Source organism: Macrobrachium nipponense, chromosome 11 (genome assembly GCF_015104395.2).
Source record: "Macrobrachium nipponense isolate FS-2020 chromosome 11, ASM1510439v2, whole genome shotgun sequence".
NCBI lineage: Eukaryota > Metazoa > Arthropoda > Malacostraca > Decapoda > Palaemonidae > Macrobrachium > Macrobrachium nipponense.
In genome coordinates this window covers 85,513,403-85,533,402 of record NC_061087.1, presented here as the reverse complement: position 1 = coordinate 85,533,402, position 20,000 = coordinate 85,513,403, and the positions used below count along the sequence as shown (strand labels likewise).

Genomic DNA, 20,000 nt, shown 5'->3' with positions numbered 1-20,000 from the left:
ATCGTCAGCTGCTAATTTTAACTCTAAAAACACCACTTTCGCTGCTAATTTCTATTAAATCTCAACAAGTACGTATTATTGGAGGAACTAACATCAGCTTCTTTGCGCATGCGCAGGCGCTCGTCTACCTTTCATTCCCAATCAACGCGGTAGCTACTCAAGGTTATCTCCGGTTCTGTATTTGGAATACCAAGTGTATGATTATCATCTGAGTGTAGTTCTAAATCCTCCTCCATTTAGTTCAGCTCCTTTTTCTTTCTTCTCATCCCTTTGCGTCTCCCTAAACATCTATCATGTCACATGTTCCCTCATCCTTTCCTTCCTTCCTTCCTTCTTTCCGTGTCTTCTTACCTCACCCTGAGCGACCAAGGCTGAAATCGCCGTATTGGAGGGGGTTGGAGAGGGGCTTACTACCCCCGGGGGCTCATGAACTATAGTATGGAGGAGGAGAGGGTGCAGGTGTGGTAGGGGTTAACCAAGGGGTTAAACCATGAGTTGCGCGTCAAGTCCATCCATTAGCGCCACCACCACCAGCGACTGGGGCCGGGGTTGGTGGTGGTGGGATTGGGGATGGATGGGGAGAGGGTATAGAAAACCTTTCGAGTTTTCCGTTCCAGTCGGATCACCTTCCAGTGGTGTTCCAGCCGTCCCAGAAGTTTGGTTTACCCGGAAGCCTCCTTTCAAGAGTGAGGGGAGGTCGACTTGCGCCTCTTGCTGGAACTTTGAATTTTACTTCAGACAAGTAACAGACCTTGTGTGATGTTATACAGATGTTTACGAGTGCAACGCAAAGAAAGATCAGAACTCGCCGCGGTAATCCTAATTTTTTTAATTTCTATTATGTTTTTTTTTTATCTAAGCCTTCCGTTCTTGTAATGTGTTTTCGATTATTAATCAATATAAGGGAACATTTAGATATACAAAACTGGAAAGGAAAATGTTTCACTGAACTATGAAACTCAGTAATTCCACCTTATGGTAAGCATGGCATTACGTTTAATAAGGTGGTTTAAAACTGAAATGCAGATATAAGATAAACGGAACAAGAAAAACGAGGATACGATTCTGAAAGATAGAAGTGGATTCGTAGATTAAAAATATATTTTGGTCTTATTTGAAAACTGAGCCTTCATGTCCACCTACGTGATTTTTACTTAAGAAATGCAGACATGTAGACATAGGTAATCTATCCAGAAGTGAAACATTCCCTGCGTATTGACGGTGTGATCTAACCGGGACCGTAAAAATTGTGTTTTGACGGGCATAGGTGGAGTATAAGAAGGGCTAAAACCAAGGACACGAAAAATAAACGTGTCTATGGACAAACGAACCCTGGTTTATAAACTTTAGACAATATCGGTGACATTAATGACTATAGAACAGTAATTACTATGATCATCACAACACTAGTAATTTTCGTTAGATAAGAACGCTAGTACCTTTGGTATGACATTTGAAACTTAGGAAACCAAAGAAGGAAAACGAAATCTAACTTGAAAAATGACTGACACGCGAGTTTCATCTGCAGTGCTGGCAGCAGTGAATTTTTGGAAGCGGAAGTGGAAGCGACTCTGATAAAGGAGGTGAAACTGAATCAATTATGAATAAGGACGAACTAGAAACTGTTCCTTGGTGTTTGTGATGCCTAAATACCATGGCACTTCTGATACGAAAAGTTAGTTATTGTTATGAACATTGACACAGTTTGGATTTTTTTTCTGTCGTCACAGCGCCGCATGACAAGATCACATAAGCAGTAGATAGTTAGCCCAGTGTGTGGACCACGCAAATCATTTTACAAGAATAGTTTAGCCTAGTTCCATTGTATGGGTATTCCCGTAGAAAAACTTCTTGATTACTGATCGAAATTGACCCTTGTCAAATCCTTATCTACGTTTATTTAGAAAATTTCTTACCATTTTTTTTAAACAAAGGTCTTATAAATTTTCTTTACAACTGATTAATCAAAAGAAATGAAGAATGAAGCTAAAACTTCCAAAACCGTATTTACAAAAAAATAAAAAAAGAATCACTTGACCGTTTGTGCCACTTCCATTTGTTTTTTGCCGAACTATTACATCACTTACTGGATGCACATTTCCATCAAACTCGATACCCGTAACCAAATAATATATATATATATATATATATATATATATATATATATATATATATATATATACATTATGTATGTATGTATGTACGTATACATACACACTTTTAACCTTTTTTATTTCTATAAGATCATTAACATAATGACAATATATAGAAATCATTTTTAAAAGCGAAAAATAGTGTATGCGTAAGAAAAATAACATTTATATTTGCAGTAATAATTGCAATGATCTTCAGTCTTTCTTCCCTCTCACTTTCTTCTGTATAATTAAAATGGATTTAGCCCTTCGCTAATTTTCGTAATCCAATAATTTCTGTTAATTACTAGCAGCGTAGGAAATGTGATAATCCAATCTATTAAATTCCAGTAGTTATACCTTTTATCACGACAGATATCTTTTAGCACCGAATTATATCATAAATCAGCAAAGAAGTTTTGAAATTCGTAAAAAAATTTGCCCAACTAATATATCGATTTTGCTTTGCATCAAATGTTCAGAAATGTTGCACTGTGTTTGTGTTTGTTTGTGTCCACTACCGTAAAAACCACTGTTCTTTGTAAAATTAAATGTTTTCATCAATCAGTTCTTGTGGAGACTGCAGTGGCGGTATCTATAGAATTTCGGCTACACAGTTGCTATGCCTCAGCAGATTCTAGTGTGTACACTTAGAGCTGTGTGTGTGTTTGTGTGCGTTTGTTTGACTTTCTTTGTGAGCGTCTTTGGTCGTACAAAACTTCTATTTCCCTTCTATTTTCTCTCTCTTAATTCTACTGTTGTAGCTACTGGCCAAATTTTCAGCAATAATGGTAAGTGGGTGGGAGTTGGAGGGCAATTCAAATGAAATGGCAGCAGAAATATTCTGAATGTGTACATTTTGTATTGATATTTTCCGCTATGATATAACAGCTGATCTTTAAAGTACTGACGACGAAAGTAATTATCTTAAAGATATCAAAGTAAAAGTATTTACTCTTGCCGACTATAAACATATGCGAAGAGGTAATGTGTCCCTATATACGCCCATGGACTACTGAAGGACATTGGGTTGCAATCCCCATCGGTTTCGAAAAAAATGCACAAGTTTAGTTTATACAGACAAAAATTATGAGTGCATACAGATAATTAAGCAACAGTAATTCTCTTTTTCGATTTTGCAAACAAACAAAAATTAATACTCAATAGTAGTTTTTGAATCTATAAACAATGAGGAATTATTTCTCAACCAATAAAGTTTTTGTTTATCAGTTTAACTCTACAAAATAAAGGTAATGGTTACCACTGGACAAACTGGTAATGTATCTCTTCTTTTGCAGAAAAAAAAAATTAGTAAAACCGTCAAATCAATACCTACGAAGAGTCAAAACCGATAACATTAACTCAACGTAAAAGTCACTGAAAACAATTGACCGGAAGGTACAGTTCGAGATCATATTTCTTAAAGTTGCTATTAATTTACGGCGACTTACTTCCCTGACCTCTGCTATAAATACAGGTCGCTATACCCCGTTATAATTCGCTCGTCGTTTACCAATTCGACCTCGTGTCATTATTCAATTAAGGGCACCTACCAGTTGTAATGAAATATGAAAAGCTGTTGACATAAACTACATGCGGCTGTTGTATTCTCCGCAGGCATTCACACACTGAAGGACAATCAAAGAGTGCTTTACCTTACAGCTGGAGCTTTTAATTTTTTATTCTTATTAGTAATGGTATAAAAACATGTATGCATAATTTCTAGTCACTTAAAAGTCTTCTGAACATAACTCCTCTATAGGGAACTATATACAGGCTAGGCTGACTCACATTATTAGTAGTTTTCAGTATTAATTATATATTTATAAGATACTATTTAAATAACGTGAATGTTTGATAGCTTTTATCTAAAGAGTATATCAACAGCATTCATATGGAACAAACAATAAGGCCTTTCAGATAATGTGAAAATGAGAACAGACTAAAGTGAGGAGACGTATAGTAAAATACATATGTGACATCAATCACTGGAACTGCAGCAAATGTTAACGTAACATAACTGAAAATCAACAACAAAATAACAAACAACTCTAAAACCTGCTCTGTGTCTAAGGTTAAAAACTGAAGGAATTACATGACCAGAACATATAAAATAAATTATCAGCAGTCTTTACAACTGCAGGGAATAGCTTGATCACATCATAATATGAGAGGGTAGCTTTTATGATGGTCATGAACTGGGATAATGATAACCTTCTTAGGTCTCTCTCTCTCTCTCTCTCTCTCCTCTCTCTCTCTCTCTCTCTCTCTCTCTCTCTCTCTGTCTTAAATAATCAATTTAGCAGCGCCGCTGAAAAGATCTACTCCATTTCCATCAAGGACCTATAGAAAAACTTGTCTAACTACCAAACATAAATATAAGATGCTGAAGTTCACGAGTTTCTGACAAGCGGATTAGAGCTGTTTATTTTATTTATTTGTTTATTTTTTTAAATAAAGCCACATTTTCCTATGTGAAATAATAGCAATATCTGCCATGTAACAATACGAAGGATTAGCGGTGTTAACAGTTAAGCGTCATCGACTAAGTGATATTTAGTCAATATACTACATCTCATAAGATTAACATCACTAGGGTAAAATTTTCTAGAGTCCACGTAACATTAGGTTGACGTGGAAATACTAACTGATATAGCTTTAAAATATCAAGAAAAAAAAACACGGTTATCATTATAGCACTGACGGTTGTTGAATAAAGGTATTTCTTATATATCCAGCCAATATTCGCCAAGTAAAAACCATTTAACTCTACCTTTACAATGATTATATGAAATTTCTCAACTAGCTTCCCTAATTTTTATTAGGGCGCCTCATCACAGCTTTGATCGTTTTCTTTTTTTGTGGAAATGTCTCAGCACAGATCTTTATCTCGACATCATTGCGATTTGTATTATTGTGAGATTTCAATTCTAAGAAAATGTGGCGTTTGACTGGAATACTTGCTCGCCCACCTCACACTGAAAATTTTCGTTCTTCTATAAGTTATCCCGATGTTTCGTTTTCACTTCTAAATCATAATAGATATTTCTAAATATATTCTGAACTGTGCCCAATAAACATTCTTCACAATACATTTACCGTAGGTGACCTAAAAAGTTATTTATTCTTAGCGCTTTCCAAAGGTTTTAGCCCTAAACACGAAGTTAAGTTAACAAATGAGTTGCTCTCTTTTGCTATTTTCTTATTTTTTTTTTTTTTCAAATTCTCTATCCTAACTATTTTCTCGAGACACTGAGTGACGATAGACATCCCATGACTGGTCGATTGACTGGAACCAGCTTTCGTATTTCATGTCAAAAAGACGAAAACGTCAAAATAACTGTTGAATAAATTAGGACATAAGATATAATCTTTATGAACGTGAGTAATTACAGTTTTCTCATGATAAGACGTAAATTTACTTACAATAAATTTAATGGAGAGAATTATGAATCATAATAATCTTATAAAGGATATGTCCATTCAAAAACTGGAATATTAACAGACTGTTTGAGTAGACTTTTCCCACAATAAAATCTAAATAAATGAGAAAACATACATAGATGAATAACAGTTTACTATATAATAAGGGAACTAAACTTTTTAAGCGAGAGCTAGGAATGGTGAATACGAAATAAATTTTATATATATATATATATATATATATATATATATATATATATATATATATATATATATATATATATCCAGCAACTTAATTTGCATATCCTACACCAAAAAAAAAACCTAATGTAAAATAATTACAACGTACCCTTCACGAGAAAATGGAAGCTCTGGGTAATATGTCAAGAATTTCAAATCATGATAACAAGTCTGCCAAGGCCACGCGCCAGAATTAAAAGCAACGCCAGTTGGCCCTTTTTCAGAAGAATGCGAGTTTAAAAGTATTTCTAGCTTTCTATTGTCAACCCAAACAACCTGATTCTGGATCCGGTCGCTATGACGACCCAATAACGCTGCGTTGTACAACAGCTACCGAACCCTTCCAGGGGGAGCAATAATCGAGCGAAATAAGTCAAATAATCAATGGCATACGAATGCCCATAGTTCTTTTTCAATCTGCTATGTTGCTTTGAATAGAATGTTTTTGAGAGCGTACATAACCTACTTTGCTGCAGCTACCTGCAATAAAGATTACTGAACGGTTCAGTTCACTGTGAATAACTGCGCGGCGAAACCTTGCCTTTCAACTCGAAGTCTGTTATTTATGAACTTCGTCCTTCTACTCTGCATAAAAACTGAAAATTGTCGAGCGCTTCTTTCCAAATTCAAATGGTATATCCACGACCTTATTAGAATGCATAATTTAGTCTTCTGAGGTGTGTCAGACCTAAAAGGGTTTGTCTACTGAATTTTGCTACATCACTCACCACGAGTAAATTTGGATGGTACTTATAACCTTCGATCGGGTATGGAGAGAACATCAGGCAATTTTATTTTTATTCCTGGTTCTGTTTCAAAGGTTTATAAAGAATTTTTGAGAAACGAAGATCTTTGTATCCTGTTTTAAGTTTAGGGAAAGACCCCTTTGAAGTCGGAAACCACTGTCGATAAGAGAACTGAAGACTAATCATTTTCCCGTCTTTCGCTAAAATGCTGAAGATTGCAATCACGATCATGATTAATGTGTATGAAGAACTGCTGCTAAGATTACTTTACCCTCAATTAAGAATTTAAGTATAATCATAGGATAAAATATACTTTCGTATATCCTGCCAACCTTCAAGAAGTGGCTTTACCTCCTCCTGTAAATTAAAGCTCCCATTCAATTGGCTCTCCCTTTTTTATGTTTCAATCGGGCTTTGGATAGGTGAGGGCATTAGCTGCGTTATCCGATCTGCCGCTTTAAAATAGAATTAAATAATGATAATATTTCTATTTAGCATCCCTGCTGTCGCTACTTAAGAAAGTTTACAAGGCTCATAGCCACTCATAAATTCGTTCATTTAAAAATTCCATTAATAGATTCACATATTTGAATAAAATCTTCGTAATACAAACGTATCTAAATTCATTCTTTGTTATATAGTACTGTTTCCAATGCAATTCATAAATCTTCTCTTGACATAATTCAGTAGACAAGTTCACCCCCTTAACCTACATACTGACAGGACTGGATCTCGCTTGGTTAGTTGTTCGGCAGCGTCAAAGTTCATAACAAATAAAAAATTCATCACTTAGGAAATCGTCAGGTAAATTTAACCTTTGGAATACGCACATACTGACATAAATTGATCTCTATAAACTATTTACTCCTCAGCGTAGGTGTTGATGTTTATGTTTGTCGCTAAGCGGAGTGTGTGTGTGGTTTGCTTACGATAGTGCCCCAAATATACCATCCGCTTATGAGGTAGCAACTCGGATATGTAGTCTACTTTGCAGTGAATAAGGGCCGATACGTTACTTAGCAACCGCCAATACATATGGTTCTCTCTGGTTGTCCTCTCCAATCATGCTTTCTTTCTCTCTTCTGTTTAATTCTATGATATATGTTCCTGCGTTTGTTGTTTGGGACATTTTTCCTTTTTGAAGTGTTGAAGAATTTCCTTGCCTTCCTGGTGCGTCACACTTTGTCCTCTATCACCATTCCTGTATTTCATCGTTTTCTTGGCCAACATTCTCTCAATGTTCGATATTTCAATCCCTATTATATTCTCTCTCTCTCTCTCTCTCTCTCTCTCTCTCTCTTTCCATTTTTACATGCTTCCCCTCTTATCCGCCATTTGCTGTTCGTTGCCTACTTCATCTGCAGTCTTATAAATTTCATTTGGTACACGTTACTGGTTTTCCTTTATCTATATATTTCATCTGGTTCTGGATTTCCTCTATTTCGTGTGTTATCTTAGTCTAAGTATCCTCTATTCCCATGTCTTCCCTCCACACTGCTCTTCATTTGTTACCTTCTTTCAAATGGTCCCCTGTTTGTTAACTTTCATTGTTTGTCTTGCACCTTACCGAGTGCTTAATTATCATTTGTTAGTTTCGTCCTTAATTCAATTCATTGTTTTGCGCTGTCCAAATTTACGTAATAATAATAATAATAATAATAATAATAATAATATCCTTTCTATTTTTCTTATTACTGGCTTTTCTGGCTCAGCGATACTTCGCAATAATCGGCCAATATTCATATTGGTCAATTATTGCGAAGTATCGCTGAGCCAGAAAAACGAGTAATAAGAAAAATTAAAAAGATAATATAAAAGATTAATTCGCTGAATTCTGCCATTTTATTCAACAGAATTTGTTTAAAAGACGATCTTCTTCCAAAATAATAATAATAATAATAATAATAATAATAATAATAATTAATAATAATATAATAATAACAATAATAATAATAATATAAATTATAATAATAATAATAATAATAATAATAATAATAATAAGTGGTACGAGCACCAACCTGAGGGAGTGATAGAAAACGATCACGCAAAGATCCTCTGGACTATGGTATCAGAACGGATAGGGTGATACGTGCAAACAGACCAGACGTGACGTTGATTGACAAAGTCAAGAGGAAAGTATCACTCATTGATACCATGGGACACCAGAGTTGAAGAGAAAGAGAGGGAAAAAATGGATAAGTATCAAGATCTGAAAATAGAAATAAGAAGGATATGGGATATGCCAGTGGAAATCGTACCCATAATCATAGGAGCACTAGGCACGATCCCAAGATCCCTGAAAAGGAATCTAGAAAAACTAGAGGCTGAAGTAGCTCCAGGACTCATGCAGAAGAGTGTGATCCTAGAAACGGCACACATAGTAAGAAAAGTGATGGACTCCTAAGGAGGCAGGATGCAACCCGGAACCCCACACTATAAATACCACCAGTCGAAATGGAGGACTGTGATAGAGCAAAAAAAAAAAAAAAAATAAATAATAATAATAATAATAATAAAAATAATAATACTGTTAAAAAGGATGGCAGAATTAAGCGAGTTGATTTTATATATGGTTTTTTCTATTTTCCTTACAATTCGCTTTTCAGGCTCAGCGATGTTTCTGAGTAACTGGCCAATATTCATATTGGAAGTTTTTCAAAAAATTGTAAATGCTGAAGGTAATCTTTTATTAGAACAGGATATTAGGTCCAGGTCAAGCAGGGGTCGTCGTCTGTGCCGGTATTATTCCGACGACGACCCCTGCTTGACCTGGACCTGATATCCTGTTCTAATAAAAGATTACCTTCAGCATTTACAATTTTTTGAAAAATTCCCAATATGAATATTGGCCAGTTACTCAGAAACATCGCTGAGCCTGAGAAGCGAATTGTAAGGAAAATAGAAAAAACAATATATAAAATCAACTCGCTTAATTCTGCCATCCTTTTTAACAGCATTTGCCTAAAAGTCTTCTACCAAAATAATAATAATAATAATAATCAATACTTTTTCATAAATTAAACTCCGCTGATGGAGCCATGATTTTTAATGAAACGTATTCGAGAGAGTCTTTTAATAATAATCGTTATTATCACTATTAATAGTAATAAAAAAATACCGTCACCATAATAGCAATAATGACGGATAAAATTGAGAGATCTTATCCTATTCCCATCCATCATTTCATTACAGAGAGATCGTTCATGCTGCGGCGTTCTTTATCAAATGTTTGATCTATAAACTAGACTAATAGAGTCCCATATCCAAACGTGGTCGGAAGTAGTTAATCAAACGCCTTTAACGAAATAGGACGTCTTTATCGTCTGGTAAATACCCTGTAATTGGAAGCCTCACATGCAACAAGCCACTGTATTTTTTGTATTGCACAGGATGGCATTATTATTATCTTTTTTAATCTCTCTTCATATCGAATAATATAACACGATTGAATTCTTATTTGTTCAAGTTTACTAATGCCATCCATTTAGACACTAATACATTTGATCATAAGTGACTATATGTTTTTAGCATAATTATTTTTAACGAAAAAAATAATCTTAGTAACTGATAGTAATGTTGAAGGCTAACTATCATATGTGGAATAGATAAAGGGATCAGATGAAATTATTTAATTTGAAAACTGATCCCAATAATTTCACAACAACATGCACAAGAAACATCAATAAAGATTGAATGCATGGGCTTTAAACATGATACTCACCAAATAAAACAATCTTGACAATTTACAGAATTCAAATGTTTCGTATTTTTTGTGACGATTATTTGGTTAGTAAAGTGAACAATTTAAGAATTATCTTTTAAATCGGCAACCCAGTGAACAATTACGTAAACGCTCCCGAGTGTGCTAAAGTCGCCAGTCATTAAAAACACTTTGGAAGGATAGCCCACACGAACACAGGGATCAGTTCACGATAAAGGTAGAGACTTCGCTGCAGTGTCTGTGAAAAACGGGGCCACATTATCTCATGAAAGTCAGCCATGGGTCCCGCACAGGTGAGTTCATTTAACCTTTAATAATATAGTTAAACTGGTGAGTTTGTAGGTTATTTTTTCACAAAAGCACGTTCGAAAACCATGTGTGCTTTGGTGTGCTATTTTATACATTATTCAATATCTTCATCACAACTGTACTCATTCTTAACCACCACCATAATCTACTCCTTGCTAATCATCACCATTATCATTCTTCCCTTTCATTTATTATTCCTTTCTAAGGATAGTCAATAGATACCTCTTACCATTCGAGCGCAAAGGCATGTCCTTATTCCCACAAGAAAAAACAAGAACATTATAAAGGGAGAAAATAACTAAGAGTAAGAACAGCAACAATATCGCAAAGGACGACGATAACCAAGAATATTTACACCACCAAAAAAAATGGCTGCAGTGATACGCATGAGTAAGTTAAGAGTGACATTTACTACAACCGGAGCTCGCCTTCACTGAATAACATAGCAAATAGGGTTAATAGATGGTCCCGAATATAATGAGGTTATTGGGGAATGTACTTTATGAATGAAGGTGGTCTGACAAGTCAAGGTTGTTCAAGGACCGTTTCAGAGTCATTCGTTTACTACTAATACTAATAATAATGGGCTCAGTTTTCCGTGTCGAAAAGGATGACAATGGTTGCAGGTCCGCAATAATATAGCATGTGAGTATATGGTCTGTGACGGATATTAAAAGCTTTCGAACCTTGTACTAGGTTCATCTTCAGTCAAGTGAGTCACTTGAGTGAAGATAAACCTAGTACAAGGTTCGAAAGCTTTTAATATCCATCACAGACCATATACTCACATGCTATATTATTGTGGACCTGCAACCACTAATAATAATGATATAGTATTGATAATGGAGATGAAGACGATGATTCATATCATGCTTATGTAGGGGAGAATGAGCCACGAAGAGAAAATTTAATCTGGCCTGCGACATTAAAAGGAGATAACAACAACATAATAATAATAGTAATAATAAAGTGAACTGGCAGTGACGAATAAGACAGCAAACGAACAATCGCATAAGAAAAAATACTTGTTAGGAAATTTTTTTACCAAAGGCACCCTAGACCCGAAATATTCAATATTCTGCTACACAATCTCCATCCATCGATATGTTTGAGTAAACAATCACGGGTAATCAGCTATTCCGCCACACCCTAGCCTTGAGCTATCTATACGATCATTAATAGGTCCCCATAGAGTCCATGACCACCATATAATCATTCCAGCACAGCAATATGAGCGATAATGCAAAGCTGTGGCTTTGGGCGCTTTTATCTATCCCGCCAGATAATTTCGCGCATACTATGGTTTTAGTCTTCTCTCTATCTCTCTCTCACTCTCTCTCCAAAGCAAATATCGTTTCAAGGACCCAAGATTACCTTAACGATGGGAGGCATACATGGCACCGTTGGCAAGGATTTGTTCCTGAATGAAGATAGGAATGGAAAAATTTGCAGCTAAGTGGACGGAAGCCAATCTGAAGAATTGCTTATACTAGCAAAAATAATATAATTTCATACGTATGACATGCACAACTGATATTAATTTATTTGCTAGTATAAGCAAGCCGACAAATTGACTTTTTTTACGTTTCTGTCCTCATTCAGAAACGAATTCTTCGTACCACGTATACCTCACATCGTTAGAGTAATCTTGGGTCCTTGAAACAATATCTATTCTGGAGAGAGAGAGAGAGAGAGAGAGAGAGAGAGAGAGAGAGAGAGAGAGAGAGAGAGAGAGAGAGAGAGAGATTAAAACCACCGTATATGCGAAATTATTTAGCGGGGTACATGCCACAGCAGAAACAAAAATTTGGCCAGAAAAAAAATAAGAATAGTAAGAGCTTCATTACCGGTATTATGGACAAAGTAATAAATAGAGACTTGAGAGAATAAAATTGAATGAAGAATGAGGGTTGGAAATGTTTACATGAGTTTGCTATAACAGCAATAATGTTATAGCACTAATGCTTAGCTGTCGACACAAGCCAAATATCTACGAAATGGTTGAAAAGATAACCATTGGAAAATATGCTAGGAATGCAATTCAGGTTTGGCATGGGTTATGGAGCCTTGGAAGTCAGGAGGACACGATATGTCTAAGAATTACAGAGACAAGAAATGGGACTTAGCAAGTTTTATGTTTTCTAGTGAGATATTCAAGAAAGTAGGTTGTACGTGACATGAATAATTTAAACGGAAAAATAATAGCGGCAGGACAATTTTGAGTTTATACCTACATCTGAGGGCCATTTTAGAGCGGCAAATAAACGCTGCAAAAATTTTTAAAATTTAAAAAATCCGAGATGTTTTCGTAAAGGCTGAAGAAAATACGATAGTTTGAAGTGATATATTTAGACCTAATAGTAAGTTCGGAACTGATTATACAAATAATGACGAACTTGTTTAGTGATAACTATTAAAAGTTGCAGAATGATGTGATGTAAACAATATGAAAGAAGCATGAAATCATGGACTCTCATTATAGGAGAGGAAATCATTCACTGCCCTGTTACCCCTAGTCACCTTAACAAAGGTAGCACTAATTATAATCATTCTTAAAAAGATCAATCTTTCATTACGGTCTTTACCTCCCTAATGTTTTTCTTCTAGAATGTTTTGATGAAACGATGGTTGCTGCAATAATAAGTTAAAAGTAATCAGTACGTGATAGCAATGACAGTTGCCATTATTAATCCATAACAAATACCACAAACACAGTACAGTTGTGGCAGAAGTAGCAGTAACAGAAGCAAAAACATAGAATAATTATAAGACGAATACATTATCAACAAATACTTTAATAACAATAATGGTATGGCAGCAGAGGCAACAGTAAAAACAATAATGATACTCTCAAGAACTACTTCTCCTGATCTGGACACGACATTTATAATGAGGTGTCTCGTCAGTGAAAGTTCTGACAGGACATATATATCAGCGTCATAGAGGTAACATATTTGCTTGGTCGCATTTCAGAGTAAATGCAAATAGCTTTTACTACAATAACAACAATGTTGCACGTGTTGCCGGGCAACGTCGGTGTCCGTACAGTGAACATACAAACAACTCATCCAGGAGTGTATATTCCATGCAGCAAAGGGGCAATAGTCGATAAATGCGTCAATCAATATGATGGCCATTGGAGAGGTGACTTATGACAACACGTATTAAATACGTCACGGTTTAGGTGACGCAATAGAGCAGGGATTGCAACGTAATCAAGGTATGAATAGATCGTCCTTGGCGATGATATCCCTCTAGAAAATGACTAACGATACGCCATCCATTGAATGTGTTATATTTAGGTGACGCAATTTGGAGATAAGCAGACCGTACATTGGGGTAGGCAAGTATTTCAAGAGTGGTTCACAGAGCGCCATGATTTAATTAATACTATGAATGCTCAAAATGGTGAGGTACGTACATGGATCTAGTAATTTGGTGACGATAAAGAGCGAAATACTTAGGAAATATTATGAATGAAAATGTGTTAATAACAGAATCATGATAAAACTTACCCTAAAATGTTTAAATGGAAAAAATGTCTTATTACTGAATAATGCTTTTGAGTCATTAATCAGGGAATGGATTTCTGTCTGGTATCTAATTTCCCGTGAATTTTTTTATTCTAACTACAGCGTTGCCCATGACATAGATACCACCTTTATGTGCCACAAAGTGACTGATTTAAACTTCCAAACTGAAATATGATGAAATACATGACGGAGATGTATGCAGTTACAATGAAAGTAACTATATTTCAAGTACCAACTTTCAAAACCAGCCGCCCACATTAGCTAAAGCTATGAAAAAACAATGAAGTTTCATACAAATAAAATCATAAAGGAATCTAAGAGACCCGACTCTTAAAAAAATTGATTAGCGTATCGAAATCTCCATTTCCTTGAGTCCTCAGAGGAAGGCAATCAAGTGTAAGGTGCAACCACTAAAGAGAGGGATCTGGAATCCAAAGCCAGTTTTCCCAAATTTAGGCCAGGAGTACAAGAGCCACTGTGTGGTCTTAATCTGGCCACTTTGACCGGAATCGAAGCCATCAAGAATAGACCAATTTCGGTGGTCTTACTTAAACATCGTTAAACAGGTATCCTGACAATGATTTAGAAAGATTTAGAAAAAAAAAAAGTAATCTCCTGTAGCATTCTACAAATGTTTGTATAATGTTGGATCAGCTTCACAGTTAAGATTTAGTAAAGAGGGTAATTATCAACTGGCACTCTCTCCTCTTTTGATCACTATTATTTTATTTACCTCTCAGGCCTCATTATGGCTCACACCATACTCCTAATGTTTCACGTAATTTTCAGTAGGGTTATTAGTGTTTCAAGATAAGGGCGATAACTATACGCGTAATTCTTATCTTGCATCCGGCCTTCATACAGGCACGAGACAACAAATTTTTCTCCATTTTCAAAATTATTTACGATACTTTTATATTGCCAATTTAAGGACAGATCATCACGTTAAGCTTGACTGTACTTTAGCTTGAGTGTGCGTTCTACAGAAAAAAATTAAATCTGCATCCAGAAGACTTTTTCTTCTTGATTATTTTACTGTCCCATGTCTTCGTAAAGTTCCTAACAGTGTCACCCGCCCAAAAATCAACCTGTTTAATCGAAGTAACCAAATCAAAAGTAAGAGTTGTGATCGAGAGCCGATAAAAAATCTGAAAAGCGTTTATGGTTCAAACGAAGAGGTAAATGTATTATCAAGGTTGCCTCTTGAAAGCAAGTGGCACCGCTCAAGGCTAAATAAGTATGACAAACATTTTTCACAACTGATTTTCATCTTTCTTATTTTCGACTATACTATACAGCTCCTGATTTACAGCTTCTTCGCTTTAAGCTGTGTTCCTTCGGTACATTAAGTATTCGAGAATAATCATGAGACAGGGCATACTGGTTTCTCCAAAAGAATTGTTAATCATTCCTACCATTTGAGCTTCAGTTAGGTATATCACGCTATAAACATTTGTCTTTACCCATTTTCTTTCATCATTTCCTTATATGCAGTCAAAGTGTCACATTTGATAGAAGACTGAATCTCACGAATTCTAAGTGAGTTAGAGAGTAGCCATGTTATCTCTAACAACAGTAATATTAACTTTTGTTGTTTATTGTGCCCAGATTCTGCGCCCGGCTTATCTAAGTGATTGGATTATAAGTATGATTTAAACAAACCTTTCTTATTTTAAAAAGTCTTTGCAAAACCAACTCATCTTCCGGTGAAAATGTGAACTTACTTTATCTTTTGAAATTTTGGATGGTGAAAACGAAAAAAAAACAACTGAAAAGACCTCACGTTGCAAGGGCAGCAATGAAAAAAAAGTGAAGATATTTTCATGATTATTACTAGCTCTCAGTTTGCGAAGTAATAATATATTCCTTTTTTCTACAGGAAAACGGAGAATATGTCGTATCAGGACCTCAAGGCAATGACCTGTACGACAAGGACCGGCAGATGTCTTTGCCCCCCTTATCGTCTCATCCTCCTATTCCTAACGGAGATATCCTTCATAATCAACAAGGTATGTGAGGTCATTAGGACTCGGTGGAGTTAACTGGTAAACTTAAGTGCAAGGCAATTACACCATAGAAGATAACTGCTCTGAAAGTTTGATCAATATTAGGGTTATTTCAATTATGATCCCTGCACCTTGGCTATATTGTTTCAGGGCTGGTGTGACGATTAGTCGTTTCTAATTTGTTTCTTCTTTCGGTGAAATTTGTGATATGGATCTTTAGAGTAAATTTCAACAGGGAAATCTGTCTTATAGGTTAGTACAATGTTTTGCAGGAAAGCGAATGCCTTCCATTTGTTTCGGTGACAGCTGATCCCTTATGCTCCACTTACCGACGGTTGTGTTCTTATTTTTTTCTTTTCTTTTCGTTTGGGGGGGGGGGGGGGGGCGCTGGGAGGGGAGGCGGTGGGTGTGGATGAGGTTAGGGGTTTACCTCTCAATTTTGCATGTAAGCATGCATTCAACCTTTTCTGTTAAATGACTCTGTAACAATATGTGAGAATCTTCGTTTTTAATACTGACGACGAAGTAAATCAGCCTCGGAAATGTCTTATTCTTGCTAACTCATACTTATCGGCAATAATTTTCATCTCCTACTTTCCTTCGCCAGGAGCTACGCCACGACGGCGTAGACCGAGGGCCCAGTCTATTCTGTACCCTTACATCCATGGGCACGGACATACCCATATCGCTGGCTCTTCCTTGACGCCCTCAAGGCGCAGCTCCGCTGCAGGCATCACCAAGTCTAAGGACGACTCAAGAATCCAGTATGAGTTGCCCATTGAAGATAACGATGAAAGGTGAGTCAAATGAATATGTAGGCAGTTGAAAAAAAACTATATAAGTATAATGTTCACAAATACTGAAATACAAATGTCGTTTAATATCCAATCCACTATACCTCAGGAATAACTTAGACCCAAGGGGAATTATAATTGATAAGTGTTTCGTCATCTGTGGGATACCACTACGACACCGATCTCAGTGTGCAAATAGGATTTTTATTAGATATATTATGTATATCCAAAACAAGTTTATCATACATATAACAAAGTTATGCTAGCGTGATAAATAATTCATGAATATGGTATACCGTAGGTATATCATGTACTGAACATCCTACTACTATTTCAGTGTGGTAATTCCAACTTAATGATTAATTTATGGTCTTGATGACGTATACAGAAGTTTCGTAAGACTCGAGACTTTTTTGGAAGTCTGTTACAATCTATGCTACTCATAACTGTAGACAACAAATGAGCCATACCACTAAGTCTCATTTTTTAAATCTACCTTTTTAATAGCAAAAACAAAAACTGTAACTATGTTTAATGTAGGGAAACATGCTAATTGCTAGATGCAGTGACACAAAGACATTAACTGAGACTTCGAATTCTTTCCAGTGAAACCTGTTATGCGGTCATAGAGAATTTGGACCTCGACTTTAATGTCCAATTACAGATGACAGAACGTAGATGGTAAACAATGACAAGTATTTTGTGTCTGGCTTCTTGTATAGGCGCCGCTTCTTCTTCAAGGAATACCTTGCAACAGTACTTCTCTTGAATGATAAAGACCCAAAATAAAGAAATCCTTGCTATTTGTTACATTTAAAAGTATTGATGTAATGATAATTGGAACACGTTTCAAACCTGTTCATTGTGGTCGAGTTCGAAAGGACGTTAAAGTGTAGTAGTTTGGATGATTTTGTCACAGATAAGGTCTCTTGAATTTATCACCTTCCATTCGTGTTGGGTGATCAGATTATTGTATGACCGAAATTAACAGGTTTCACACTGATCCAACTTAGATGTGTAGACTGTAGGATAAGACGCTTTGATACTGTTTAAGTTGTTGCGCAGCGTTGACAACTGTGCATAATACTCAAATAACATTCCTAACAGCAAGTCTTACTATATTTACAGACAGAATCTCTAACACATTTGTCCACAGAAATGCATATGCGCATACATGTGCATCATGAAGCTATATCCAAATACAAATGAATTCAAGAATGTAACAAAAGCGAGCAAACATAATTAAAACACAAATATAAGTTTACTACACACTCGAAATCCCCTCCGTACGTGAACAACCATACTAAATACAACAGTAGTTTCAACCATTAAACTAAATAGTCAGAGGAGGTAGATGCAAACCTAAATAATTTATAAAGAGATGAGCAGTGAGATTAATAAATATGTTAATGCTTTCATAACAATAGCAAGTAAATATACAAGTAATCAATCAACGTACACAAAAATCCCAAATCTAGGGGTTAATTCCAGGCTAATTTTTCTCAGATGATTTTATTGTTTTTAATGAAAAGAATAATTTGTTACGTTTTCAAATCCAGATCATGAGAATTTAACTTTTGTATACTGAAACTCACGGCCGATTTCACCGCTCGTCGCTTTGGAATCCTTATAAAAAGAGCCTTATATGGATTCGCCATCTAGAAATGTCGATATAATTAGAACTGTAATTAGCCCAAGTAGTGCTTTTAAGTGAAAACTGTACCATGCCCTTCAACTCATAGCTACATATTGATATCTGTATTTTAAATCGTTCATTCAGTGAATTTTACCTTTTTCGTTTTTAATAAACAAGTTATCTTTACTGCCTAGAAGACACTGCATAAACTCTAGTAAAGCCTATAGAATATCCATTAGCTCATACATCGTTTTATTGCTCGCCAACCCTAGTAAAGCTTTCAAGACTCTCTCTCTCTTCTCTCTCTCTCTCTCTCTCTCTCTATATATATATATATATATATATATATATATATATATATATATATATATACTATTATATTATATATATATATATATATATATATATATATATATATATATATATATACGTATATATATATATATATATATATATATATATATATATATTCTTTAAATTGCTGAAAATCAGAAATGAAGTCATCACACGACTTTCGAACCTTTAAATTTACTAACAAGATTCAATGATTTGCCAAATATTTGTGGTGCATTATACTTTGTCTTAATTTTACCTAAACGCTTCTGATATGCCTGGGGCAAGGACTCAAGATACAGGAACAATGAAAGCGTGCCTATCTTTCTTACATACTCATTTGGATGTGTTTTTCTCAAATATTGAAAACAAAATACGCATACTCATGGCACCCATCTCACCAAGGAAATTATGCCGATTCCATTTACAGAATATTATCCGTAAGAGGGGAGTGGCTCTTAGAAAAACAACACAATGGTCGCTACTAAATCATGGATGAACCCACTGAGAAGTAAAAAGTCTACAATCGTATTCGCATATATATATAATTTTTTTTAAAGGTTATAGCTACAATGCCCTTTTAACTTACTGAATTCTTTGCTCTTGTTTTGGATACGCTTGTCACTACAAAGCCTTGGGATCCAAGCGTATCAAAAAGCAAAGAATTCGAAAAGTTAAGAGGGCATTGCGGCTATTACGTTTACATATGTATCTGGTAAATATGACCAGTAGATTCAACACACACACACATATATATAATTATATATATTTATATATATATATACATATATATATATATATATAGTATATATATATATATATATATATATATAATATATTATATATATATATATAATCTCACTGAAATTTCTTTCTACTCTCAGGGCTAGACTCCCGGCCGATCCATGGCGAGCACGCAAAGTGCGCTTCTATCGGAACGGAGACCGTTACTACCACGGCTACGAATTCGTCTTCAAGCCAGGACGCGACGTCGTTAACATGGAGGCTTTGTGCGACAAGATATCAGACAGAATTGGTAAGTTAACTTTCTGTCTTTATCGCAAGAATTGTTCTACCTTTTGCATCTACTGTAATCCACCGTAGGTTTCAATAGCATCCTGGCTTTT

The 20,000-nt window shown here is 35.4% G+C and overlaps 2 protein-coding genes across 2 annotated transcripts in view; one reads left to right on the top strand and one right to left on the bottom strand.

Annotated features, from left to right (window-relative positions):
* The window catches only part of LOC135209313 (echinoderm microtubule-associated protein-like CG42247), a 139,406-nt gene that overhangs the window by 36,690 nt on the left and 82,716 nt on the right, over nt 1–20,000 (top strand). Inside the window, exons 2-4 of the mRNA XM_064242021.1 lie at nt 15,984–16,113; nt 16,718–16,907; nt 19,758–19,909. Coding sequence (XP_064098091.1) covers nt 15,984–16,113; nt 16,718–16,907; nt 19,758–19,909 — 472 coding nt within the window. The remainder of the gene's footprint in view (nt 1–15,983; nt 16,114–16,717; nt 16,908–19,757; nt 19,910–20,000) is intronic.
* The window catches only part of LOC135206885 (uncharacterized), a 197,030-nt gene that overhangs the window by 108,967 nt on the left and 68,063 nt on the right, over nt 1–20,000 (bottom strand). The window lies entirely within an intron of this gene.